The sequence below is a fragment of the Anolis carolinensis genome, chromosome 5 (assembly GCF_035594765.1).
Source record: "Anolis carolinensis isolate JA03-04 chromosome 5, rAnoCar3.1.pri, whole genome shotgun sequence".
Lineage (NCBI taxonomy): Eukaryota > Metazoa > Chordata > Lepidosauria > Squamata > Dactyloidae > Anolis > Anolis carolinensis.
Window position 1 is genome coordinate 95,776,803 of NC_085845.1, and position 27,634 is coordinate 95,804,436.

The 27,634-nt window shown below is 40.1% G+C and overlaps 2 protein-coding genes across 3 annotated transcripts in view; one reads left to right on the forward strand and one right to left on the reverse strand.

The window, feature by feature from the left end:
- Positions 1-1,055: 1,055 nt before the first annotated feature.
- On the forward strand, positions 1,056-20,700 carry tspo (translocator protein). 2 transcript variants are annotated; one of them, XM_003221415.4, is made up of 4 exons: positions 1,056-1,253; positions 14,866-15,061; positions 18,296-18,434; positions 20,319-20,700. In XM_003221415.4, exons 2-4 carry the CDS (start codon positions 14,874-14,876, stop codon positions 20,487-20,489), a joined length of 498 nt encoding a protein of 165 aa, XP_003221463.1. In that variant the 5' UTR covers positions 1,056-1,253; positions 14,866-14,873; the 3' UTR covers positions 20,490-20,700. The 2 variants fall into 2 exon arrangements, with proteins under 2 accessions (XP_003221463.1, XP_008109636.1); XM_008111429.3 differs by lacking the exon at positions 1,056-1,253 and adding an exon at positions 1,675-1,761.
- The window catches only part of ttll12 (tubulin tyrosine ligase like 12), a 32,977-nt gene continuing 25,959 nt past the window's right edge, over positions 20,617-27,634 (reverse strand). Inside the window, exons 12-14 of the mRNA XM_003221438.4 lie at positions 27,541-27,609; positions 25,749-25,887; positions 20,617-22,886 (exon numbers count right to left, since the gene is read on the reverse strand). Of these exons, the coding sequence (XP_003221486.1) occupies positions 22,735-22,886; positions 25,749-25,887; positions 27,541-27,609 (360 nt within the window). The 3' untranslated portion in view covers positions 20,617-22,734. The remainder of the gene's footprint in view (positions 22,887-25,748; positions 25,888-27,540; positions 27,610-27,634) is intronic.

Here is a 27,634-nt window from a genome sequence, read left to right on the forward strand (position 1 = left end):
TAGACTCAAGGCCCTTCCACATCTATATAACCCATTTAGAATCTTATATTATCTGCTTTGAACTGGATTATCTTGACTCCACACTGCCATATAATCCACTTCAGTGTGCATACTAAACATAAAGACAACCATAAAACAGACATTCAATACCACCACTACCTCAACAATTTCTCACCAACACCACCAGACAACGCCACAGCAACGTGTGGCCGGGCACAGCTAGTACTATTATAAATATTTATTTATTTATTTATTTACAGTATTTATATTCCGCCCTTCTCACCCCGAAGGGGACTCAGGGCGGATCACATTATAACACACATAGGGCAAACATTCAATGCCCATAAACACATCAAACAGAGACTGAGAGACACACGCAGAGGCAAGTTAACGTTCTTCTGAGGGGATGTTCGATTCTGGCCACAGGGGGGAGCAGCTGCTTCATCATCCACACTGACGGCACTTCCTCATTCCAGGTCGTAAATTAGTTAATCTTGCCTCCCCACTTATAGTGGTACCTTATCTCCTACTTGATAGATGCAACTATCTTTCGGGTTGCTAGGTCAGCAACGAGCAGGGGCTATTTTTTATTTTTAATTGACGGGTGCTCACCCCGCCACGGGCTGGCCTCGAACTCATGACCTCATGGTCAGAGTGATTTAAGGCAGCTGCTCAACAGCTGCGCCACAGCCCGGCCCTCTTGACTTGGAATATACCAAATATACCTCTTGACTAGGAAATCTACCATTAAAGCTGTGCCGTTTTTTGAGTTGCACATTTAATTTTTGTTTTGCTCAATAAAACCTCACATCATCTGCTTTGATTTGAACTATATGGCAGTGAGGACTCTGATATCTCACAAGCAGATATTGTGGGATTTTCTGCCTTGATATTGTGGGTTAGATGGCTCTGTGGAAGGGCCCAAAGTCAGAACAGGTACAAAACCAACAGAGCCTGATGTTCATAACTTGGGGACTGCCTCTATTAAACCTGCTAAGAGCCCTTTCGCCCTTCTAAACAGACCCATTTTCAATGCCATGCCTTACACTTTCAAGGGCTATGAATCATTCCTGGGCGGTTCCTGGTTGCAGAGAGAAAACCCACTTTAAGAGCAGATATTGTGGATGATCTGCTTTCTCCTCCTCCGTGGGAGGCTTGGAGGCGGGGCCTGGGTTCCTCGCCAGACTTTTGCTCTCGCCTGGCTGCTCCTTCCCTCCCTTCCTTCCTTCCTTCCGCTGAAGAAGAAGAAGCAGGTAAGAAGCAGCTTCAAAGTACTCCTAACATCCAGCCTCTGTTTAAAAGCCTCCAAGGAAGGAGCTTCCACCACACTCTAAAGCAAAGAGTTCCACTGCTTAACAGCTTTTACAGTCAGGAAGTTTTTCCTAATGTTCAGATGGAATCTCCTTTCCTGTCACTTGAATCCATGGTTCCATTAAGTCCTAGACTCAAGAGCAGCAGAGAACAAGCCTGCTTCTTTTCCTTGAGACTGTTTTTTTCTTATCCTTAGATTTAAGTTATATTCCTAGTATGTTTTCATATTTGTACCATGCATTTTCAGAAGTGCATCATGTCGCGACACACTTCAATCTGTGCCTTTTCTTTGTATTTTATGGTGATGTGTTTAATGGTACAGTAGAGTCTCACTTATCCAACATTCTGGATTATCCAACACAGTTTGCGTCCCACCCGGATCCACGGCTGTTTCTCGAGGCAGCAAGGATTGAACTTTTTATGGATTTAATTTCTGACAATGTTGTTACTGTAAGTTCATTTTATGCAATTCTATCTTTATTTATAGTCAATTTGTTAGTAAAGTAAAGGCTTCCCCTGATGTTAAGTCCAGTTGTAACCGACTCTGGGGTTGGTGTTCATTTCCATTTCTAAGCCAAAGAGTCGGCGTTGTCCATAGACATCTGCAAGGTCATGTGGCCGGCATGACTGCATGGAGTGCCGTTACCTTCCCGCCGGAGCGGTACCTATTGATCTACTCACATTGGGTCCCCTTCGGGGTGAGAAGGGCAGAATATAAATGCTGTAAATAAATAAATAAATTGGCATGTTTTCGAACTGCTAGGTTGGCAGAAGCTGGGGCTAACAGCTCATTCCGCTCCCGGGATTTGAACCTGGGACCTTTTGGTCTGCAAGTTCAGCAGCTCAGTGCTTTAACACACTGTGCCATCAGGGGCACAGTAGTTAGTAGCCAATTTTTTTTTAGTCAGTGTTTTCAATACTTTGCAATGCTTTGGTGCTAAATTCATAAATACAGTAATTACTACATAACATTACTGTGTATTGAACTGCTTTTTCTGTCAATTTGTTGTAAAACATGATGTTTTGGTGCTTGATTTGAAAAATCATAACATAATTTGATGTTTAATAGGCTTTTCCTTAATCCTTCCTTATTATCCAACATTTTTGCTTATCCAACGTTCTACTGGCCTGTTTATGTTGGATAAGTGAGACTCTACTGTAGCTGGAGCCACAGTGCTGTATAATGTCAGTTTCAGAATGCAGATTAACTGCATTGAACTGGATTGTCCGGCAGTGTGGACTCATATACTCCAGTTCAATGTGCCTTCTGAAACTGCATTTAGATCCAGTCTGTGTTGTGCCCTGCCTCAAGCCATGAGAAAAGGTGCCTAATAAATAAATTAATAGTAATAAATATTTTTGTTCCTGGGCTATACATGTCGTTTTCTAGTTGGTTCTATCATAACAACAATTAAAAAGTGTATTAAACTGCAAAAACTTTGCTTGTGCGGGACATCCTGCAGCACATTTTGCTCTAGTTTTTCAATGAATATCTCATCAAACCTCCACTGTTTCAACATAGTTTGTGACAGCTGCGAAAACAATGTTTCTGGAGTGTAATGATGACCTTCAAATTAAGTCCTGCAGAGTTGAACAGGAAATGACACTTTCAAATCAGGAACGGAAACTTTTTCAAAATTTTGTTATATAGTGTTATTCTTTGCCAAAGAGTGCCAGGGCCTTGCCAAACTATACCTCCCAAGATTCTCTATGTAGCATTGCAATGGCTTGTGTAATATTTGAATGGTGTATTTCGCATTGTATTTAAATATCTGATTTTTATCTGTTTATTTATTTGTCTTGTATGTGAAAGTCTTATGGTTTAAGCATGACATTATATATATTATATAAATTATACAATTGGTTCATCCCATCAAATATGAGTTCTGCCCAAGGGGACGAATCAATGGTTAAGCTATTTGTCCAGAAATTGATTGTATATTTTGGCAAATGGTTGCTGGGTTGCTGTGAGTTTTCTGGTCTGTATGGCCATGTTCCAGAAGCATACTCTCCTGACACTTCACCCATCTATGACAGGCATCCTCAGAGATTGTGAGGTTTGTTGGTAACTAGGCAAGTGAGGTTTATATATCTGTGGGATGTCCCGAGTGGGAGAAAGTACTCTTGTCTGTTTGAGGCAATTGTGAATGTTGCAATTGGCCAGCTCGATTAGCATTGAATAGCCACGCAGCTTCAAAGCCTGGCTGCTTCCTTCCTGGCTTTGAAGCTTCTTCCCACCCTGGACATTCCACAGACATAGAAACATCACCTGCCTAGTTTCCAACAAGACTTCACAACCTCTGAGGATGCCTACCATAGATGTGGATGAAACGGCAGAAGAGAATGCTTCTGGAACATGGCCATATAGCCTGGAAAACACAGCAACCCAGCGATTTCAGCCATGAAAGTCTTTGACAACAGAAATGGTAGATTATTTGCATGATGCCCAAAGGAGTGAACGAATTGGATAGGATTGGCTAGACTATATATATATATATATATATATATATATATATATATATATATATATATATATACATACACACACACACACACACACACACACACACCCATATACACCAGGGTTCCATAGTACTGAGCCACGCCATTAAAGTGCATGAATACTATTGTACATAGCTGAATAAAATCCCACATTATCTGCTTTGAACTGGGCTATAAGGCAGTGTGGACTCAGATAACCCAGTCCAAAGCAGATATTGTGAGTTATTCTGCCTTGCTATTCAGGGTTCTAAGGCTGCATGGAAGGGCCTAGGGACAGCTTAATTTGGGCCCTTCTGCAATGCAAAATTAATGCAAGTTGAGGTTCTTTTCACGGATATCAAATCATGGGTTGTAGTTTAAGGAGGCCCCAGAACTCCTTGATGAAGAATCCTAAAGACCTTGTGAAGCCACAACCCCAGGACACCATAGCCCAGAGCCATGGCAGTTCAAGTTGTGTCAAACTGCATTCATTCTGCAGCATAGATGTATCCTAAGCCGTCACACTGCCAAGATTGATCAAATAGAAGATCAAATGATTGTTTTTGACCATTTTCTTTATCCTCACTGGAGACTGGTGAACATTACACAGCGCAACAACAAAAAGTGTCCTGCTTTTTAGGAATGTTCCTGGGGTTATTTGGGGTACTGATTCTGAAAACTGTATTGGATAGACCGCATCAGCTCTAGTTTCTTAGATATGGCTGCTGTCATTATTTTCGACAAGCAGATGGTGACTGGTAGATAGCACATATTCTGTATCTCAATAACTAGAGCTGATAGGGGGAAAGAGGTGCCCTTTTTGGAATCAGTAGGTCAAATATGCCCAGAAACAGGTCTAATATTTGAGGCACCAAAATGCATGTTGCCCAGTGTTATATCATCCATTATCCAGTGTGGTGACAAACCATAGGAAAATAAGCAAAGAGTATTTATTACCAAATTCTGTTTCTTTTCTAGGGAGCAATAGCTCAAACTCTGTGCCGAAACCAATATCTCTAATGCCTACAGTGAACATGTTTGAAAAAGCTGTAGTTATTAAGGCTCCAGCATGTTAGAGTTTATTTGGTGATATATCTCTCTGTGTGAAAAATGAGCTGGTTGCCTTTTAAAAATTTTCACAGACTTATAGATGAGAATGGCATAAGAAAACATGCCTTCTGATCATCCTGCCTTCATAAATACAGTAGAGTCTCACTTATCCAACACTCGCTTATCCAACGTTCTGGATTATCCAACACATTTTTGTAGTCAATGTTTTCAATACATCATGATTTTTTGGTGCTAAATTCGTAAATACAGTAATTACTATGTAGCATTACTGTGTATTGAACTACTTTTTCTGTCAAATTTGTTGTATAACATGATCTCTCCTTATTATCCAACATATTCGCTTATCCAACATTCTGCCGGCCTGTTTACGTTGGATAAGTGAGACTCTACTGTATATCAAAAATGAAGACTTGGGAAATGAATATCAGGCAGGAAATGGAGAGGGGATTCTTTCCAGCATTATCTATACGTTGAGATGTCTGCTTGTTGAATTTCTGTATGTCAGTCCAATTATAAAGCACCTTAATTTCTGTGTTGAATGAAGACGAAGACAGCTCTCGGTTGTTCGTACAGTCAGCAAGTGGTATGTAGGTTAGATTCACCTGCTTCAAAAATTACATCTATGAAGGTAGATCTCTCAAGCCCCTTCCACACAGGTGAATAAAATCCCACATTTTCTGCTTTGAACTGGAATATATGGCCGTGTGGACTCAGATAACCCAGTTCAAAGCAGATATTGTGGGATTTTCTGCCTTAATATTCTGGGTTATATGGCTGTGTGGAAGGGCCCTCACTTGTAGGTTCACCTGCTGGTTCAGATATCCTAGATTTCTCAAAGAAACAGGTGTTGTGTGTTTGTGAAAGATCCTTTGCTAATGCTGACACATTTTCAAAATAAGACCATCCATCTTTCTAAGAGGTGATTAACGGGGAGGCAGTACAAAGTTTGAAGTCTGCTGAAGTCTTAGGGCCCTTCCACACAGCCATGTAACCCAGAATATCAAGGCAGAAAATCCCACAATATCTGCTTTGAACTGGGTTATTTGAGTCCACACGGCCGTATATTCCAGTTCAAAGCAGAAAATGAGGGGTTTTATTAAGCTGTGTTGAAGGGGCCTTAGATCTACACAATTTACCAGTGTTTCATTGGGAAGTGTAGGCCTGCTTTTGACTGATGAGATAGTCAAGAGAATCAGGATTGTTGTGTGCCTTCAAGTTGTTTCAGACTTAGAGTGACCCTAAGTCTAAAGTTTAAAGCGGGCGTCTGGTAAATGACCTTGGAGGGTTGCATCCGGCCTGCGGGCCTTTGTTTGAACCCCCTTGCTCTACATGGTCTGCTGTGGCTCTAATTCTGGAAAACACAATGTCTCTTTCTTCTTCGGGAGATTTATCAGCTCCACTTATCTTGTTTGTGCATGGGAGTGGCACCTTCACCCCACCCTGTTCTTCTACCTTTACCGGCGGTCCACCTTGCCAAAATCTGGAAGGCAGTGTCAATGATGGAGTAAATGACTTGTTTGGCTCTTGAACATCCAGTGCTGTTGGAAGCACACCAGAAATAAAAGTCAGTTCTGCAGCCAGCTTGATTGTTTGGCTGGTAGAGGAGAGGCTGTGCTAACATGTAAACATGTGTATTTTATACAACAACTAGCTGTGCCCGGCCACGCGTTGCTGTGGCGAAGTATGGTGGTATGGGAAATAAAGTATTGAGGAACTGGTGGTAGTTAAGGTAAAGGGTAAAGGTTTTACCTTACATTAAGTCCATTATAAATGGGTAATATAGCTGTGTGGAAGGGCCTTAAGTCTACACTGCCATATAATCCAGTTAAAATCAGATAATCTGTATTTTATAGGCAGTGTGGAAGAGGCCTAAGTGAGGCCTAACTCTGCCTATCCCCTTGGCTGAGTGGGTTGCTAGGAGACCAAGTGGGCAGAGTTTAGCCTTGTAACTGGCAGCAATCGGATAAAAACAATTATTCATCTCCCTCTAATTAGGACTTTATTTTTCTTTTCTTTTTGTTGTATGAACGTAGAGGCATGGATGAGGGGTTGTGCTGCCAAGTTTAGTGTTTCTGGGATGTGTAGTTTTGTTGTTTTGTCCTAGGCCGAAATTTCATTACCCTTTTATATATATAGATTATGTGTTTTAGCTATGTTATAATCCACCTCTAGCCACGAGGAGGGATGGATAAGAAATAAAATATAATAATCATAATAATCATAATAATCATAATCATAATAGTCTTTGGGTTGCTGTGAGTTTTCTGGGCTGAATGGCCATGTTACAGAAACATTCTCTCCTGATGTTTCACCCACATTTATAGAAAGCATCCTCAGATCACCATAGATGTGGGCAAAACGTCAGAAAATAATGCTTCTGAAATATGATCATACAGCCTGGAAAACTCACAGCAACCCTGTGATGCCAGCCATGACAACAAAATAGTCTCTCTTTAATGTGATCAAAATTTATAACTTGGCTATAAATCAGGCTAAATTTAAAAGCAAGAGAACACCTAGAATGTTCACAATGAAATAAACCTGTCAAGGAGAGAGCTAAGACAGGAATGGGTCAGTTTACACTCATCACCTCTGCTGAGTTCTGGCCTTTTGTCTAGTTACGTAATGTGCATAAGTTAACAAGAATGAATAAAACAGACACCACCTTTCATTTCGATCAAATTCACCATGCCGTTGTGACATTTAAAGCCAGAAATTAAGCAGCTGGCACTATCACCCTCCCATTCAATTCCTTTCTAAGTGAGCCTCTTTTGCTTATTTATAGCATTCCACTGGGCCAACTCTTTGTTCATCCGCAGAGAGGATTGTATCCAGGAGGAATTGTGTAGCCCCAGGAAGCAAAGTGTATCAGGCAAAGCACACATAGTGGCACTGCCTTTTGTAAGTATCCAAAAGGTAGCTTTCAAAGCACACTGGCTTCTTCAGGCGCATCTACACTGGAGAATGAATGCACTTTGAAACTGCTCAAACTGCCTTGGTTCAGTGCTATAGTCTCAGGTTGTAGTATCACAAGGCCTTTGGTTTTCTGTGCCAAAGAATGCTGGTGCCTTACCAAACCATGAATCCCAGGATTTCATATTATTGACCAATGACAGTTAAAGTATTGTCAAACTGCATTCATTCTCTAGTATGGATGCACCCTTTGCCAGGCAAAGATGTGAAGGAAAGTACAGAAGAAGGAAAATAAGATGGGAGTCCGGAGCCTGCTTTGTGTTTGATATTTGCTTTAGTTAGCTTTTAAAGCAGTTTTGAGACTTCCTTAAAGGAAGAAGGAAGGGGAAGAAAAAGAAAAAACCTCTTTGTTTATTTTAGCATAAGCTTTCATAGACACACTATGTAAACCCATTTCTTCAGAGGCAGTACAGAGTGAGGGAGAGTTGATGAAGGGAATTGAGGATAAAGGCAGTAAAGTTTCCATGTCCATTAGCAGCAACAGAGTACTTTCCTTAGAGTTCTGGATTGATTCTGACTTCGCAGGCAGAGCACAGTTCGTCTGGATTTGATTTGAATTACGAGGGATTTTTATGATCCACATAGCCAGAGTATTTGATTTTCTTTTCCACTTGGTTGGTTGTAGCTTGGCAATAATCTTTTGGCCATCTATTATATTTATTAATTATAAGGCTAGGACCTAGAAGTTAAGCCTATGCCTACTGCTTTGGTGACTTTGTTTTGGTCAACTGTTACACAACCAAGTGCATTAATTGCAGCAATTCAGTAGCAGCATGACACAGAAAGATTGTACAGAAAAGTGGGTGATAAGGTCGGGGGCCTATGTAACCATTTGCATAACACACCTTATGAAACAAGTCAAGATTTTATACAGCAACTCCATGTGAGGAGAATACTGCTAGGTTTTAGTTTTGTCCCTTTGTGTGAACTGTGCCTCTCATTCAGGAGCCGACTACTGTTCCTGTTGTGCTGGTTGCACAAGCATTGTGACTACTTGCATAATTTGTGCCCTATTTTACAAAGATATTGCAGGGAATTACAGGGATTAGAATTACAGGGAAGAAAGGAGAGGAATTTTTCTTTGCACTTTCACCTCCCATGTGTGGGCAGAGCTGTCACCTAAATGAAAAGTTAGGAGTTCTCGTTGGAGGATTTTTCAACTGTATACTGTCTTTTCTACATAGGTATGATTAGCCCGTCACATTTGTGGGGATTAATTTTTCCAGATTTGATTATTTGCAGTTTTGATTAATATGTTCTCTCTAGGAATCTTTAGGTCCTCTAGTTCAATTTTATGGCCAATGTCCACCTGACATTGACCATAGAGTTGTACTGGAAGACCGAGATATTCCTAGAAAGAATGCTTGTCTAGGTATTTATGGGTTCTCTGGTGTGATTAAATGGTCACATTCAAATTGACCAGTGACCATAGGGTACTACTGGAGGATTGGGGCAGTGTAGGCATAGTGTCCTATTTTCCCATGCAGTCACTCTCCTTTTTATTCTATCTTACAGAATTGTATTGCAGTTCAGATATAACATCATTCCATGTACCTGGTCATGGGAAAAAACAGCAGGGAATGCTTCTTTCAGCTATATGTCGATCTCAACAAGTGACAGCAGTTATTGTTGCAGGAAAGGCAACCATGGGATTACAGTATGTCCATGTTTCAGATCATGGTGTTTTTCAAGTGGGGTTTTATTTGGAGAAGAAGTCACAACAACAGAATGCTCTTAAAGCAATACTTTAGACGTTATGATGACCAAGAGCCATTTTGTGCCTTGTTGTAACTCTCATTCTACAGGCAGTGATCGGTCAGGTGTATTATACAGATACATGAATGTGTCCACACTGTCTAGCATAAAAACCACAGTTTTGTAATTATTGCCTAAGTTTATTCCCAAACTGACAAAGTCGACATCGCTTGCACAAACTGTAACTAGTGTCTGTTTGCAATTTTTGTTTTTTAATTAAAAGGTACTATATAGGTGTTCATGAATTATTTATAACTGAAATCATGCAACAGATATTAATTCATGAATATGTAAAGACAAAAAAGGGCCACATGATATTTGAAGACAACAGTGTTGGCTGGCAGCAGGCATACCACTGTTAGCAAGTAAGCTTACATGTCAGATAAATAATATATTTTTCCCTCTTTGCCTTAAAATCTTTTGTTACTCTTGCCCTTTTGCAACACTTTCTGCCTTGGCATGGAGTTGGCAGCTATAACAAAATTGCAATGCTATGTGTATCCTTAATCAGAGGGAAGTTTCCATTAAGCTTTGGATGTTTGCTCCCAGGCTCACTAAGGCAAAGGTCTTGACACCCACTTTTGGTGCCAGGAATTAGTGCTGGGATTTTATGAGGCAAGAACAGATAAGAATTCTTTTAAATGCTGAACACTGCAGTTTTCTTACTGGTGAATATAAAAGGAAGGCCCTTGAGAACATTGTTGGAACACTTTCTAAATCAGAGTTTTTGCTTTTAGATAAAATGAATTTCTAGAATCTGTCTAGAAACATTGATCTGTCCCTAGCAAGTATGGTGTCTGTTTTCAAAAATATAGTCTAGTATCATCAGTATGAAAGTCTCAAATATAAGTATGAATTTGTGGTTGGAAACCCCAAGTCATCTTAATTTTATTTGTCACCACTCTTTTAACCTTTGTGCACTGTGTTTCTCTTAGAACACCACCTCTTTCCTAACTGTATGTCTGTTTGCTTTCTCTTGGGCCACATGCCCAGACATCTGCAAGTCTTTTGGTATTTCCTTTGCTTACAATCTGATGAATATATGGCAGGCATCCCACATACTGCTTACTGACCAGTTAGCTGGTCAAAAATGTAGATGCTTTAAAAGACGAGTCATGGTCCAAAATCTGTCATTGAAAGGTGGGGATGTCAACTGAGATTTCTTATGCCTTGAAACAGATACGAATTTCAGAAGTCAGTTTGATTTCATGTATCTTTTTCTCAGATAAATCCTTGAAGCTCATGCTTTTTTGCTTTGCTCATCCATCAAGATGACACATAATGCCTATACAAACAATAGAAAAATAAAGCAATGCAGGTAAAAACATTTGTTTAAATATAGTCTCATACAGATGCAAGAGCAGAAAATTGTCAAGGATTTCAAGTATGGGTAAGCTCTTACTTGCTTCATTGTCTACTTTCCTTTATGGAAGAGCTCCAAGAAGTGTTTGTTATCTCTATAACATTTACACAGGAAGAGTGTTTCATAACACAGTGCTGTAGTAAGCAGGCATTATGTGATCATTTGGTTGCAGCTTCTTAAATGGATAAGAAAAGGGGAATGTTCACAGGAAGCTTTAAATAAGGGAAATACATAATATAATGTGGATTTTATTATTTACGGTTTTGAATAATATGCTAGAATTACACTGGATATCCTAGAAATTCCCAGAGAGAACATTTCTCTAGGCATTTGTTGGTCCTCCAGTGTGATACTATGCAGCACAATTATACCAGTTTCATACCACTGTAAGTGTCATGGTTCCATCCTATGGAACCCTGTGAGTTGTGGTTGGTTCAAATTTGCTTAACATTTTTGCCAGAATGCTCCTTTCTCTGAGAATTCTGTGTACTTCACCAAACTACAAACCTTAGGAAGACATAGAACTGAGGGCTGATACTTCAAGTAGAGTGAAATAGATATGATCCTAGTGCAGATTCACTTTCGGTCGGATTTGCTAGTTCTCCTTTCCAAATGTCAGTGACTGACAGCAGTTAAAAACAATGGAGGTAGGGTGCTGTGTGGTTTCCGGGCTGTATGACTGTGTTGTAGCAGAATTTTCTCCTGATGTTTCACCAGCATCTGTGATTGGCATCTTCAGAGGATCCTAGAACATGGCCATACAGCCCAGAAACCACATAGCACCCCAGTGATTCTGGCCGTGAAAGACTTTGACACTACAATAAAGGTTTTAAAAAAAAAATCAATGGGCAGAGTAGTGCCTGCACATTTTGGGCTGTACCTCAGGCTCTATGATAAACCAGGACATTCTGATTTTTTTTTCAACAGGAAAAAATATGATCCAGGAATAGCTACAGACGGGTCAAAATTAGGACACTGCACTGCTTTATAAACATATTATCCTCCCTCCCCAATATGTCTTTTAGTTCTCCAATTTTTAGCATTGTTGTAACTTCAAGCTTAAGCCGTGCATTTAAAAATTCAGTTTTGAACACTCAAAGTAAAGGGCAGGCAAAGTTAACGGGAATGCAAACACTGCAAATACGAGAGTTGTAGGTATAAATGACTTTCAAAGTCTCTCTCTACATGCAGGGACATTTGTGTACTGAAGAAACATTTATATTGGGGTGTAGAATTTATGCTTTGGAGGGGCAGTACTCATATTACCCTCTGTGGCTACACCTGTGGATGCTGGTCCTGATAGAAAACACTGAGAATTCAGATTGAAGTTGGCTAGAAAGTAGGAGTTCCAGTACTTGGTGGCTAGCATTCCTGTGAGAATATATGTTGATGTACTGTTCTGCATGCAGTTGCTGGGTTCTTGTGGAAGGAGGTAGCCAATATAGCTATGCACAATGATACCCTCCAAGTAGGCTGTTGTTACACCCAACCTCGCATGCAACTGTGGCTGAATCTATACTGTCCTATATACCAGGATCTGATCCCAGATTATCTTCTTATCCCACATTATTTGGTAGTGTAGACTCACATAATCCAGCTCAAAGCAGATAACCTGGAATCAGATCCTGGGATATAGGGCAGTGTATATCCAGCCTGTGCTTCTGGATGGTGTTTGGGATCTGCCTCATGCAACATTTGGCTTTGGTCAGTGTCTTAAGCCGAGGCTGCATTTGGGAGCAGAAGGGGAAGGCTGATGGAAGTATGCCAATGAAGCTTCATGCTCTCTTGGCACAGAACAGAATCTCACCCAGAGCCTTACTGTACTCGAAAGAAACTGCCACATTGTTTGCTGCTCTCCTGCATTTAGCAAAGGTATGTAGAAATTGAATGATTATGTCTCCCGCACCTTTAATCGTTCCAGAACTCCAAAAGCTTCATCTGATATCTTTCTATGTTGACGTTGCCCATTAAAAATTAAATCAAAATGGTTTACACTTTTTTTCCAATCATCAGTTGCCCAGTAGAAACTCTTTTTTTAGGGAAGTGCCATTTCAATAACAGGTGGGTGGAGTTCACCAGCACTTTTTGTTGAATTTATCTCATTTGCCAAAGAGCGTTTTTATACCTGCGATAAGGAACACCTTTGAGTAATAAATGGAAACAAGTTGCACAGGTTTCTGTAACTCCTTCTTGACCCAGCCCATCCCAGTTCTGGTGCCAGTTATAAGGTGTCTCTGACCTCCGTTCGAGCCACTCCTTTAAGTAATCTTTTTATTTCATAAAGATTTGTACATGCCTTCGCAATGCTATTCCACAGATTCAGTGGCCACACTGTTGCAAATCACTAAAAAGTAATTAAAATGTGAATAAGGATACACATGTGAATTGGTTGGTTCTTTGGTTTTGCTAATGAAGTCCCAACTGTATCTACACAGACCACCACCACCACCAACAAAAACTTTCTAGGTGACTTTGTTTTTAGGCCTGTTCCTGGGATTAATTGGGATACTGATTCAGAAAATTGCATTGGATAAACCCCATCAGCTCTGGTTTTTTAGATATGCGTGTTGGATGACAACAAGTTTTTATTGTAAATTTGTGATTGTGATAAGTAAACTGCCATGTAGTACACGTTTCTTTTAATTGTTAATATGTTTCCTTTATGCTTAAAAGATACTAATTCAAACAGTACATTAAAATATCCTGATTTTTATAAGCAAGCAGAGTGAAGAGTGGTATATGGCATATGTTCAGTATCTCAAAAACTAGAGCTGAAAGGGCAAAACAGGTGCGAATTTTTGAATAGACAAGGCAAATATACAACAGGTCTAACATTTGAGGCACCAAAATGTGTGTTAGACAGTATTATAGACTATACAGTCACGATGGGACTCTGTCCGATCTTCTCAGTTCTTCACTATTTTATCATCTCATATCTTAAAGTCATGACTTTAAGCTCTTACGGAGCTCTGGAAATGAAATTATATTGCTTCTTCCCGAGGACTTGTAGACCAAAGTTCAAAAAGTCTTGCACTAACTTATACACAGAGCTTAAAACTGGACTCAAGCCAGGCCTTGTTTCTATACTTTCCCTACTCGTATATTTGAGTCAGAGCCTGCAAGTTACTTTTTTGGACTTACAACTTCCAGATTCACCAAGTTCCATGACTAAGGGGGATTTGCATAGCTTTTCTGAGCTCTGTATTTTGGAGGAATTGCTCAGTTGAATATTTACTGAATGTCATGCACATGGATCCACTGCAGTAGACAGCTGGATATGACCAGGGACTTTGTAGATCACCTCGATACCAAACTGTATCCTAGAAGATTTTTAGCTTGAAAAAGTGACATAATTTGTGGGGTAAAAACATGGAAATACTACCCCATAATCATCCATGGCCACCGAGTACTAACTGGGAGATTCTGGGAACTGTAGAGTTAAAAAAACGTAATTTTCTCAAGTTCTAAAAAAAGTCCTGCTCAACTAGAGTGCATATACACTGGAATTGATGTAGTTTGACACTTTAATGGCAGTGACTCAGTACTATGGAATTCCAGGATTTGTAGCATGGGACATCCACCAAGGTCTTCTCTTGTATCTTCAACAAAAATGCTTCCAATGATAGTACAACTGAGGGAAGGCCCTCCCCTGAATTTCTTAACATTCAGACATGCTTGTGTAGAGGATATGCAATACTTCAGATATTCTACACATATGACCGACTTGATTGTAGTCTTGGACAGTGTGGTCTAACAAAGTATTCTCCATCACCAGCTTCCACTTAAGTTGGTTACTAATAGGAGTTTAAGGCCTGGAATATTATCATATGTTTTGTCTTCTGCAAATCTTTCCCTGGTGCATGCAAGGTTGGTTCTTACCATGTCTGGTCATTTGTGTATGTTCACACCAGAATCCACAATGGAAGAAGTAGAGTCCTGGGTCCCTGTGGTTGGCTTCACCCTCTTGCCCAATGCCGGCAGCCTTTGGGGAGCGAGGATTGTCAAGAGAGAAATCCCTACGTGGTATAAATCCCTGGAGAAACCTTCCTGGAACCCACCTAACTGGGTGTTTGCACCTGTGTGGGCATCTTTATATTCATCAATGGGGTATGTAGTTCATCCTTTCTCTTGGTTACTTAAGAGGCCACATTAATTTTTTAAAGTTGTACACCAAGAAGTTTGCCTTTGGGAAGTTGTTTGAAATCTAATATCATCAGGACATGATCGATTTGTCTGACTATATGCACTAGAAACTTTTAATTTTATGCATTACATTGCTTTTCATGTTGTCAATAGTTAATCCAATTTAAATGGTGATTTTCCCCTAAAATTTCCAGTTATATTGCATATTTCAGCTACATTTTAAATATGTGTCTTGTCACGAATCTTCATTTGGCAAAAAAGGTAATTTGTCAGGAAAACAAAAGATGTTCTGCAAACAATTCCAAATGGATTGACAAAAAAGCTGAAAATTCTATAGATAGGATGACAATAGTGTGACCCAAAAAGTGAGACTGGCACATTACCTGGTGATATCTCAGTGATTCTTAGATTTTAGGGTAGAATCTAAATTGTTGGTGGTACGTAACCTGAGTTTTGTACCACTTGGGAGATTGTGAGAATTATGAAAAGGTGGTGTTGGAATTTCTTCAAGCCTAGCCAGCCCAGTCACTGATGAAAGACAATAGAAATTGCAGTCATTGGAACTACCAAATAATCCCCTCTCTTGCTCCATAACGATTCTTAACAAATCTCTCAAGAGTTTGGGCTGGTGTCTTTCCCATCTCTGAGCTTCTGAATGCAAAGCAGAGCCAATGAGGTAGAGCTCTTTCTAATAAGGTAAAAAACCAAATGGAAGCTGGGGTTTGGAATTATCAACAAAATATCTTCAGTGGCTAGAAAACTTTGTTAGAGAACTACATAGACTAGTGGCTATGTGCTGATGGGGGTTGAAGGAAGTGACATACAGGAATAAGGGAATCAAGCCTGAAAATATTATTCCAGAGTGAAATAGGGCGCGAACACACCATGGGAAATCCTATTTAGCCGTTTCCCCCTATTTATTTATTTATTTATTTATTTATCGTATTTATATTCCGCCTTGCTCACCCTGAAGGGGACTCAGGGCAGATCACATTGTATACATACAAGGCAAACATTCAATGCCATATACACATAGAACAAAGACAGAGACAGACGCAGAGGCATTTAACCTTCTCCTGAGGGGATGTTCGATTCCGGCCACAGGGGGAGCAGCTGCTTCATCAACCACTGCAACGGCACTTCCTCATTCCAACGGCGGCTGGATGATTTTTATGGAGTCGTAAATTAGTTAAATTAGCCTCCCCACTTTATAAGTGGTACCTTAATTTCCTACTTGATAGATGCAACTATCTTTCGGGTTGCTAGGTCAGCAATGAGCAGGGGCTATTTTTTATTTTAATTGTCAGGTGCTCAACCCGCCACGGGCTGGCCTCAAACTCATGACCTCTTGGTCAGAGTGATTTATTGCAGCTGGCTGCTCACCGGCCCTATATTGGCTCTTGGAGGCACATACATCCTTGTGCAAATGTGCTTGCACATTTTTCCAGTCCCAACAATACTTCAATGCAAACTACTAATTTCTCTATTTAGAAGGCCAGTACAGCACTTTCTTATAAGCCAACGTTTACTTTCCAGCTCTACTCAAGAGTGCTGTTTTCATGCAAGGACTTATTGAAGGATTGGCTGTTCAGATGATATATAGCTCTGTCCTTTTGCCTTTGTGTTTCTGGTGAGCATATTGGAAACGCATTAGGAAGCTTGTCATTGATTTGTTTCTGCATGCTCTCTCAAGAGGACAGCAAGGGCAAACACCACATTCTGAAAAGAAAATTGTGTTAGGAGCCTGGTAGAGCTGAAAGAAGTCAAAATGAGCAGAAGGCATACAACCACCACCACAAACACACACTGGAGCAGGAATAGGTTACCTAAACAGGAAGATCTGTTGGTTCAAACTGGTTGCTTCTAGGTTGCATGTGTTTGATGCCACCTTGTGGGTGAGACTGGGAAAGTCTTTTTGGAATGTTCACCAGGTCCTCCAGATTTGGGTTAGGGGCACAGGACCCCCATAAAATTGGGAAAATCATAAATAAAAGATCAGTTTTTTAACCCAAGAGAACACCTCTCCACAAATCTCTATGTCCTCCAGCACGATTCCAATTAACTTCTACTAGAGGTTGATTGTAGAATCATGCTGGATGACCTACAAATGCCTAGATTGACCGTAGGGTTGCACTGGAGGACCTAGAGATTCTTAGAAAAAACATTAATCAAATTTGTGAATAATCAAATCTGCAAATGTGGAAGACCAACTGTACATTTTCTTTAGCAGATGCACTGTTTTTTAAATGCTGCACAGCAAGTTCCAGAAAAGGTACAATTGTGTATTATGGCTGGAAACACAATATAGTTCTCTTGGTAAATAATGCCATTTGCATTTTGATGCATTTTCCTTATTCTTTTAGCTACCATTTCTGTCATGCCTGTTTCTCAGGAAGCTTATGTTTATTTTCACAATCACAGAAGTTAGCTGACAACATATGACTGATTAAAGGTCAGTTACATGCTAAGAAAAAAATAATAAAGCCATTTAATTTAAAGGTACATATTTGTATTACTGTAGATATAAATATTTGTATTTGTACTGTGCCCCTGGTGGCACAGTGCGTTAAAGCGCTGAGCTGCTGAACTTGCAGACCAAAAGGTGCCAGGTTCAAATCCCGGGAGCGGAATGAGTGCCCGCTGTTAGCCCCAGCTCCTGCCAACCTAGCAGTTCGAAAACATGCAAAATGTGAGTAGATCATAGGTACTGCTCTGGCGGGAAGGTAACGGGGCTCCATGCAGTCATGCCGGCCACATGACCTTGGAGGTGTCTACGGACAACGCCGGCTCTTCGGCTTAGAAATGGAGATGAGCACCAACCCCCAGAGTCGGTCACGACTGGACTTAACGTCAGGGGAAAACCTTTACCTTTTTTTTAACCTTAGAAAGTTACACAGAAATCGCAACTTCAGTATTTCCCAGTGCTGGGCTGAGCACATTATAAATCCTTTGTGATTTTTTAAAATAGGGGGAACTAGAAGCTTTGGAACATTTGAGAGGACTTAGCAGGGGCAAGAGGGCTACATGCAGGTTACATGTTGCACTCTCTCACTTCCCCAGGAATTTGCATTTCACAACCTTTGCAGGAGTCTTATATCTGGAATATTCAGTTTCTGTACCATACATAAAAAATATCAATGACTTTGAAGGCTCTTGTGTCCTGTTTATTTTATGACCATGAGATTGTCTTCTTCTCAGATATGGGTCTTACCTGGTGTGGAAAGAATTGGGAGGCTTCAATGAAAAATCCATGGTTCCCCTTGGACTGTATGCAGGAAACCTAGCATTGAACTGGTCATGGGTTCCCATATTCTTTGGAAAGCATAAGAAAGGATGGGTAAGCAGTAACAGTAAGGATTTTTCTCTGTGTCGATGCTGGAAAACAGCCATGCCCAATGTAGTTCACAGAACATATTTCAAAAGGATTTTCCCCATTATATTATGGAACTCTATGTATTGATTATGGCAATGATCATATGAAGATTTTAAAAGGAATCAGAAACATTTGTGGAGGATGCCTTTAGTCACAATAAATATAACTGTCATAATCAAAGGCAATCTATATGTAAGTGTCTAGACAAAACCAGGGGTGCCTATCACCACAGTGTTTTTAAGTAAATAGATCTTTCTGTGTGTAAAATATCAGTATGAATTCACCATCATTTGAAATGGATTGTATAAGTTACTGTCTTCATTCTTTTATGAGCAATAGAGTTTGTACTGGAGATGAAGACAGTGTAGAAGTGAATAATGCAATTTCTTCCTCTTACTTTGTAACACACAGGCACATGGTACTTCTATAGTATACAATGAAAGACCCATGGAGAGACATAGCTCAATTTCAACCACTACCAAAGCCTTCTTGATAGTATCTTAAATTCCCAGCCAACTTCTTGAGCTGGCTGCCAGGTTTTGTATTTTGGCAGTACAGGCAGTCCCTGAGTTACAAACATCTGGCTTACGAATGACTCACAGTTAAGAAGGGGGGGGGGGAGACAACATAAAGTGAGAGAACTCTACCCCTCGAAAGGAAAATTCACTCCTGGAAGTTATCATGGGGAAAAGGTGTTTCCGTTGGAGCTGTATCACCAGGTTATCATGGGGAAAAGGTGTTTCCACTGGAGCTTATCACCAATCCTTGTTTCAAAAACAAGCCAATTTTTTCAAAACCCATTATCACAGGGACAGAAAGTGAGGTGAAATCTTCTGAACAGGAACGCAGATAGCAAAACGAACACAAGGGTGTTATCCCTTCCCTATGCGTGTTCGTTCCCTACCCCCCCCCCCCCTCTATATATATGGCTGGAGTTACATGTAAAAAATGTACCTATTTCAACTAACAAATTCAACAGAAGAACAAACCTACAGAACCTATCTTGTTCATAATTCGGGGACTGCCTATATTCATTCAGTGTAGATGGGATTGTCTGTTTAGTTCAACTCCCTTGGTCAGTCAGTGAGGGAACATGTTGCTGGGTCATTGCTACAGTAAGGCAACATGTTGCTGGGTCGTTGTGTCGTAACTGTGTGCAACTGGCTTGAACCTTATCCTACTGAATGGAACAGATTTGTCCCCCAGAATCACATTTTGATGCACAGTTCTCACTGAATGAGAATGATAGTTATCCCATGAGATAAAAATAGCTCACAATATCAGCCATCTGCCACATATACAATTTCTTTCCACATAGCAAAAAAGGACAAAGGTATTCAGAGTTTTTCAACAAAGTGCTTTTTTATCTGGAAGCCAAGGTGAAACAATGGTTGAACATTTGACTCTGATTCTGATGACCAGGAATCAAATCCCACTCGGCCATGGGACCTTTGACAACTCACACTCTTTCAGCCTCACAGTTACTTGATTCTATCAGGGAAGGACTGGATGGAGGGACTGATGTCAGAAAGAGGGATGTAAAAACCTAGTGGAGACCTCCTTAGTCAATGCATTGTAGAGTGGCCAGGGTCAATCTAATTTTGAACATCCAGGATCAAAAGAAGAAAGCAAAAAAGGAATCCTAGAACCCAGTGATGTATTTCACACAAAAAACATCCTTTGTGACATATTTCTTCTCTAAAAGTGGTGTGTAGTAGTGAGATAGTGAATGTCATGGATAATTGTCATGAAGATATTTTAAGAGGTGTTCAAACCAGCTCATTTTATAGTGCTCCCTGCTCTGGATTTCAATTGATATTGTATTCTAACTTCCTGATATTATTTCAGGGTCTGGTGACTATCCTACTAACCACAGGAGCAGCCACGTTAACAACAACAGCCTGGTATCATGTCAACAAAACAGCAGCATATTTGATGTACCCCTACTTAGCCTGGTTAACTTTTGCGTCTGTGCTCAACTACCGCCTCTGGAAGGACAATCCAGATAAGAAACACTAGTTAATTGTAGACATTTTCCTAAAGCATGCCTTACCAGAGACAGGACTTTTACAAAGTTTGTTTATATATCACCGTCCTATTGCTTAAGCAATTTGCTGTGCCAAGCAATTGTTTTTTTTTTAAAAAAAAAACCCAATCATGTACATGTTCAGTTAACATGCAAAAAGGTTTACAACATAAAACTGAAATAAAATAAAACGAACAACTGAAAGACTACAGAATTCTGCGATTCTTAGCTACTTGTTTGAAGCTCTTTTGACCAAGTCCACAGTGGTGTTAACACAGAAATTGGGGAGGGATGGGTCTACATTCACGCAAGGTTTACTTCACGGATCATTCACACATGCAGACATCTTGCTTATGAATAACTTCACTTCAAGGTGAAAGGAGTAGGCATGCTTCCTAATGCTGCTCAGAGATGGCAGAAACACAAGGAACAAATTAAGCAAAGGGCATATAAAACGTTGGCAATCACTTGGCAAGTTTTAGATGTTGCCAGGGCCTTTAAGCTCTGTGTCACAATGACATGCGCCCAACAGACATGATAATGGGAAAGATTTTAAGATGAGAAGCCAAACTAGTAACAACTTGCTTGGAGACTATTTTTAACTTGAACGTTGTATTACACAATGCAGCTGTTTTGCTTCCTGAACTATTCCCCTTATAAACCATATTCCTCCCCCCCCCCCCAAAAGTTAGATAACATATTTCAACTAAGCTAGAATTCTGTTGGTGACTTAAGAGTGGCATAAGGAAAAATTAAGAACGCAATTCTACTTTTTAGGAGTTGTATATGGGTGGCATCTTAATGAGACTTGCACAAGAAGCCCAACCATACTAGAATTACATTACAACTCTGGTGTAATGCAACTCTAGAATAGCAGAAATGAATTTAAACCATGTGAACAGAAGCTCAGTCTTATAAGCTAGAATGGTCAAGCAATTCCTCCTGAAACAGCCAATGCATCTTGTTTCAAGGAATTTTAAAAGGGTTAGATCTAAATGGTTCTTGCATGCCTAAGTATGTGGCAGGAAAGATGACTTCACGCCTGTGCCTACAAAAGTGAGGGTTTGTTTTTTCAGACAGTCTCCTTTTCTCCAGACAGCTAGCTGGGAATTCTGGGTGATATAGCCCCAAGCTGAACTTTCACATGTTCTCTCACTTTGGCAATGTGAGATCTTTGTTGGCTGAAGTTCTTCACTCAAAAGTGGAAACCCATCAAATCAAATCAACAAAAGTTTGGCAGCTGGAAGGGGCAGTTCTATTTATATTCAACATATAAAACATTCAGGTGGCTGACCGCACTGTGGTTTTAATATTTATTATCAGACAGAAAGCCATACTTGGTGAAAACATATAATAGTATTGTATCTGGCCTTCAAACTCTTCCCTGCCCCAAGTCAAAAGATGCTGAAAGAGCAGCAATACCACTCTTATTTTTTTTTAATGAGAAAGATATGCCAGTGAAGTCAGGCTATACCTAATCTACCCACCATGTGTCAGAATAGTTCTGGAAGTACATAACGACAGAAAATAATACAAAGAAGGAACATCAACATAAATACAGTGGGAATGGGGTTAAGACAAGAACTGGCTGACCCAGGGCTCCACTTACTAGTATACTTGACATTCATAGAAATAGAAAAGGCAAAAGATAGCATGGATTATGCAGTGCTTTCTCTTCTGATATATATTTTCAACCAGAGACAATAAAGATCTCCTGGTACTTCAAAGACAGTTTATGGTACCTTGCAGCAACGTGATTTATTAAAATGGAAATCTCTGGTCACATGGGCCAACTGCAGCCTTGAAATAAAATGCTTTGTTTTACAAATAAAAAGCATATTAAAAGATAGTAACATAACCATATCAAAATAATGGACACAGACTGCCTTAAGTCCAGTAAATCATGGAGAAAGGTATACTGATTATTTTCTGTAAGCAAATTTAACTAAGTAACTGTAGAGACAGAGAAAAAATTATTTACTACTGAAGTTCTGAAATCATCCTTCAATAAAAACATAATTTGGGGAGGTAAGATGACAATAAAATAAATGACTAGAGAAGAAAGCAGACCATAGCGTACAAATGCAATATCCACATATTCCACCTGATTGTAAGTGATTTGTCCTTGTCGCCATTATAGAAAAAAAAATAGTTGCATAAGCAGCTCATAGAACTGAAATATAAATATAATATATATTCCTGTGAAGCACACTTTATCAGCCAAGTGAAGCCATAGAGCTAGGCAATCAAGGTCACATGGCAACCAGTGGTTTCATCCCGAAAAAGAGTGTTGAAGACATCATTGAAGAAGGTTGGGTGGTATTTGCAGGCTCTGTCACAATCAGGATTGAAATTCACCTCCAGGATCTGAGGCTGCATATATGGCTTCCCTATAAGACAGATAAGATATACCATATTTCTTCAATTATAAGACACCATCAACTGTAAGGTGACCCTAATTTCAGTACTACCACCATCACCAACAAAAATCCGTAAGATACACCTGTCATTCCAAAAATCATCGCATTTTTACAGATGCATATATAGGGGAAAAGTGCACCTTAGAATTGAAGAAATACAGTATTTTTATTTTGGTGAGAGCAGAATTACAAGAATTACATTGCCTAAGGGCAATGCCACATCCACTCTCATGGTAATGTGGCTTACCCCAAAACTACTCAGAAACTTCATGCATGCTGACTTACAGTGGTAGTAGGGAGTGAGGCCCCACCCACCAGCACAGGCAATGGTGAACTCCAATTCAGTCATGTTGAAATGGCCACACATTCCAGACACTGTTTTTTTCCTTCCCTAATGAAAAATCCCCTTAATGCACCTAACATCCTTAAGGTTCATTGCCATCCTACAAAAATATGAAAGCTTTCCAAATTTTTATGTTGGTGATACGCTTTTTAGACATGCATTCTTTTGCAACACGGTAATTCAGTTTTACTAGCAAATTGGAGGTTAAACCAACCCCTTATAAGGGTTTTATACAATATATTACAGTCAGTCCCCAAGTTACAAACATCCAACTTACATACAACTCATAGTTACAAATGGGGTGAGACAACAGGAAGTGAGAGAAATCTGCCCCTCAGAAAGGAAATTCACTTCAGAAAGAGTTATCATGGGGAAACCACCCAACCTTCTTCAATGAATCATAAATACTTGTTTCCATGAAAGGCTTTATAAATAATAATAATAATAAAACTTTATTTATACCCCGCCACCATCTCCCCAACGGGGACTCGGGGTGGCTAACATGGGGCCATGCCCAGAGCAATACAATATAATAAAATATAAAAACAACATATCATAGCACCATTCAAAATACAATAAATAATAATAAACAGAACATCAAGAAATCAAAAAACAATAAAACAAGGGCAGGCCGCGTGAACACAAAGATAAAACCCGGAGTGAGAGGGACAGAGGGGTACTCCACTATGGGCAGGGACATTTGGAAGTGGGGTAATCTAGAGGATAGATGTTCGGAGGGGAGTAACACGGAGATATATAACAGAAATTACTCACCGAAAGCACAGCGGAAGAGCCATGTTTTCAATTCTTTCCTAAAAGCTAACAGAGTGGGAGCTTGCCTAATTTCAGTAGGTAGTGAGTTCCGCAGTCGGGGGCCCACAGCAGAAAAGGCCATCTCCCTTGTACTTACAAGGCGGGCCTGGGATATAGACAATGGTGATAACAGGGCCTCCCCGGATGATTGCAAAGAACGGGCAGGTTTATGGAAGGAGATACGGTCACGGAGGTAGGTGGGTCCCAAACCGTTTAGGGCTTTATAGATGATGGTCTGCACCTTGAATTGAGACCGGAAGATGAACGGCAGCCAGTGGAGTTCCTTAAACAAGGGAGTGGATCTCTCCCTGTAACTTGCCCCTGTTATTAATCTGGCAGCCGAGCGTTGGACCAATTGTAATTTCCGGGCCGTCTTCAAGGGAAGCCCCACGTAGAGTGCATTACAGTAGTCCAGTCTAGAGGTAACTAAGGCATGGACCACCGTGATCAAGTCAGACTTCACGAGGTATGGTCGCAGTTGGCGCACAAGTTTGAGTTGTGCAAAGGCCCTCCCGGCCACCGCCGACACCTGTGCTTCAAGCGTCAGCGCTGAATCCAGGAGGACCCCCAAACTGCGGACCTGTGATTTCAGGGGGAGTGCAACCCCGTCCAGCACAGGTTGCCACCCAATACCCCGATCTGCCACACGACTGACCAGGAGGACCTCTGTCTTGTCGGGATTGATTCTCAGCTTGTCATCAATACATGTTTCCATGAAAGACCCAATCACAGGGACACAGTGAGGTTACGTCTTCTGAACAGGGTCACAGACAGCAAAACAAACACCACAGGGGTGTTCACCCTACCCTATCCTATCCAAAACTAATGTATATATTTGACTGCAGTTACACTTAAAAAATCTACCTGTTCCGACTTACATACAAATTCAACTTAAAAACAAACTTATAAAACCTATCTCGTTCGTAACTTGGGCACTTCCTGTATATTATATTACATATATTTTATATATGCTTCATTTAATCTTTACTGTACAAACAAGGTTTGGAAATTTTTTTGTTTGCATTTCTCATGTACTATAGTTGATTCTTGTGCAGTTCCTCTATAGCCGCTCCATGTGGCTCATCACAAACATCATTTTAATAGATGTTCTTGTCTTAATTAGGAACTTATCAATTTTAGTGGTAATTACTGCAATTCAATCAATACAGTGTGCAAATTATAAAAGTTATAACAGTACCTACAATCGAACAGTACCAGCACTTCATTTCTGTAGTGATTAAACCCTTCTGGAGGTTCTTAAACAGAGGCTGGATGGACATCCAGGGATGCTTTGATTGTGCATTCCTGCCTGGCTGAATGGACTGGACTAGATGCCCTTTGGGGATCTCTTCCGGAGACGTCTCCTTCTCTGGAGGTTTCTGAACTGAGGCTAGATGGCTGTCCATTGGGAGGGCTTTGGTTTCTTGCCTGGCTGAAGGTGGCCAAAATAATCCTTCCAAGCAGGCTTCTTGCGGGGGGGGGGGGGGGGGCATTTTTAATGTGACAGTTTGGAAAGCTCTGGAAAGCTCCCTGGATCCCAGGGAGGGAGGAAGACTTTCTCTTTAGTTCCATGCAATTATATAGGTTACCCATAAAAAAAGATTTCCAGATTTCTACATTCTAAAGCAGTTCTAACAATCTCTTTTGCTGTGAATGTAATCAAAACCATTACTTACCATCACTGGATGTCTCCCACTTAAGCATCAGGTCGATGGCATAGATGGCTCGTGAGGATGGATAGTCGCAGATACCAAGCGGAGCGGGTTTTGAGCAAGCTGCTTGGAATAACTCCATAAAGGCCTTAAAAATATCTTCCTAATGACAAAACCATATTTGCAATAGAAGTACCAGTTAATATCACACAAATAATTTGCCCAGCTTGATGACATTGTGAACAACACTATTTTTGTTAGGCTTTAAAAGACATCATAATGGCTTGCATTATGCATTTTTAGCATAACAAATAATTTTACCTTTAAACAACTACTTTTGGAACTCTCGTATTGAAGGATTTGGGTGGTATTTTTAAAATCTAGAAAGAAACTGAAACAAACTTACTGACAACTATTAATGTAACAAATTGTTTTCAATAATAAGTAACATAAAGGAATACTGTTTCCCCTCAACATTGATGAGGGTTAGAAACATAGAAGCTCCACAAAAGTCAAAACAAAACAAAACCCTGAAAAACTATCACCTTTCTCCAAAACATGCAGTTCAAGCCTTGTTTTTCCACCCATCTGTTTTTTCTCCTCCTCCTGATTTCCTCTTCCCACATCTTACTATTTCATCTCCTGCCTATCACGACACCTTAGACTGCATTGCTCAGCATCCCACAACAAGCCTTATCCTGAATTTAAGATGGGTGAAGCCAAAGGACTGAATGGGGAAGAGGCAGATTGTGGGGACTTATAATGAACTACGGGGAAGGGAAATACTAATGAAGGGATTTAAAATCTAGATGAGGATTAAATGCAAAAGAGAGCAATGAAGGAAAGAGTTTAAAATCTGGGTGAGGAGTTAATGGAAAGAAGAGGAGGGGAGAAATGGGTGAAAAGTTAACACTCTGGATGTGGCCAAGATATGTTGGAGAGAAGAAGTTTAAGATGAGGGAGCCAAGCTGCAGCTACAAACTCAATAATGACATTTTCAAAAGTGAAACACATGTAATAAATAAATACAACTGTAGATTAAAGTGTTGTCTTTAACGTGTTAAATGCTATCACAGAACCAGGCTCTCTTAAGTGGAGATTATTATATTCTCCAGTGTGTCAGGGACTGGAGCTATATTTATTCCCATTGACTAGAGTTTCTTTCCTAGAAATTCACTAGAGACTAGGAGAATGGCCCACCTCTTTGAAAAGAACTAACAAATGGGACCCAGTCCATCACTATATTTTATGCTCACTCTGAGCACAAACACTATAGATTTTTTTTTCTCCTTGATTAAGCACACCTATGAAGTGAATTTAACCAAAACATGGTATTTAGAGTTTGGGTTTATCCAGGCTAGCAAAACGGATCAGGAAATGCAATACTGTACTTATTTTGGGGCTCTTTCGCTTCCTCCCCTAACATCTCATTTCTATGAGCATGATCCCCATATCCACTGTGGATATGTTGCAGAATGCCCCCATCCAAATTACCCTAAAACCATGGATAATCGCATAGCAAGTCCCGTATTTTGACTATACTTGGGTCAGAATCACACTGGTGGACCTAGAGAGGCCCACACACACTTTTTTTTTGGAATAGTGGGATTTTTTTGGAGGATGAATAAGTTAAACCATTGAAATCAAATCATTTGATAAGATAATGTACTTCAAAAAAAAACTTTCGATAGTTTCAAGTGCATTTGTGCAGAGGAGATGAGAGATGATAATGATCAATCAATGAAAAAAAATCAAAATTCTACAAACTATTTCAAAAGACAAAAAAGAAAAGATAATTAAATCAGTACATACTTACTTGAATAGACTTCCAAGAGTAATCAGGATACTGCTTCTCAAAGAGAGGGATAAATTCATTATAGTGTATCTGGAAAAAAACACACCATTTAATT

What these genes read in the sequence shown, in the direction of transcription:
- tspo (XM_003221415.4), top strand. Translation starts at nt 14,874, where the DNA reads ATGGAAGAAGTAGAGTCCTGGGTCCCTGTGGTTGGCTTCACCCTCTTG. An exon ending in TCTTTATATTCATCAATGGG is followed by an intron (nt 15,062 to 18,295) that starts GTATGTAGTTCA and finishes TCTTCTTCTCAG; the next exon opens with ATATGGGTCTTACCTGGTGT. An exon ending in GAAAGCATAAGAAAGGATGG is followed by an intron (nt 18,435 to 20,318) that starts GTAAGCAGTAAC and finishes ATATTATTTCAG; the next exon opens with GGTCTGGTGACTATCCTACT.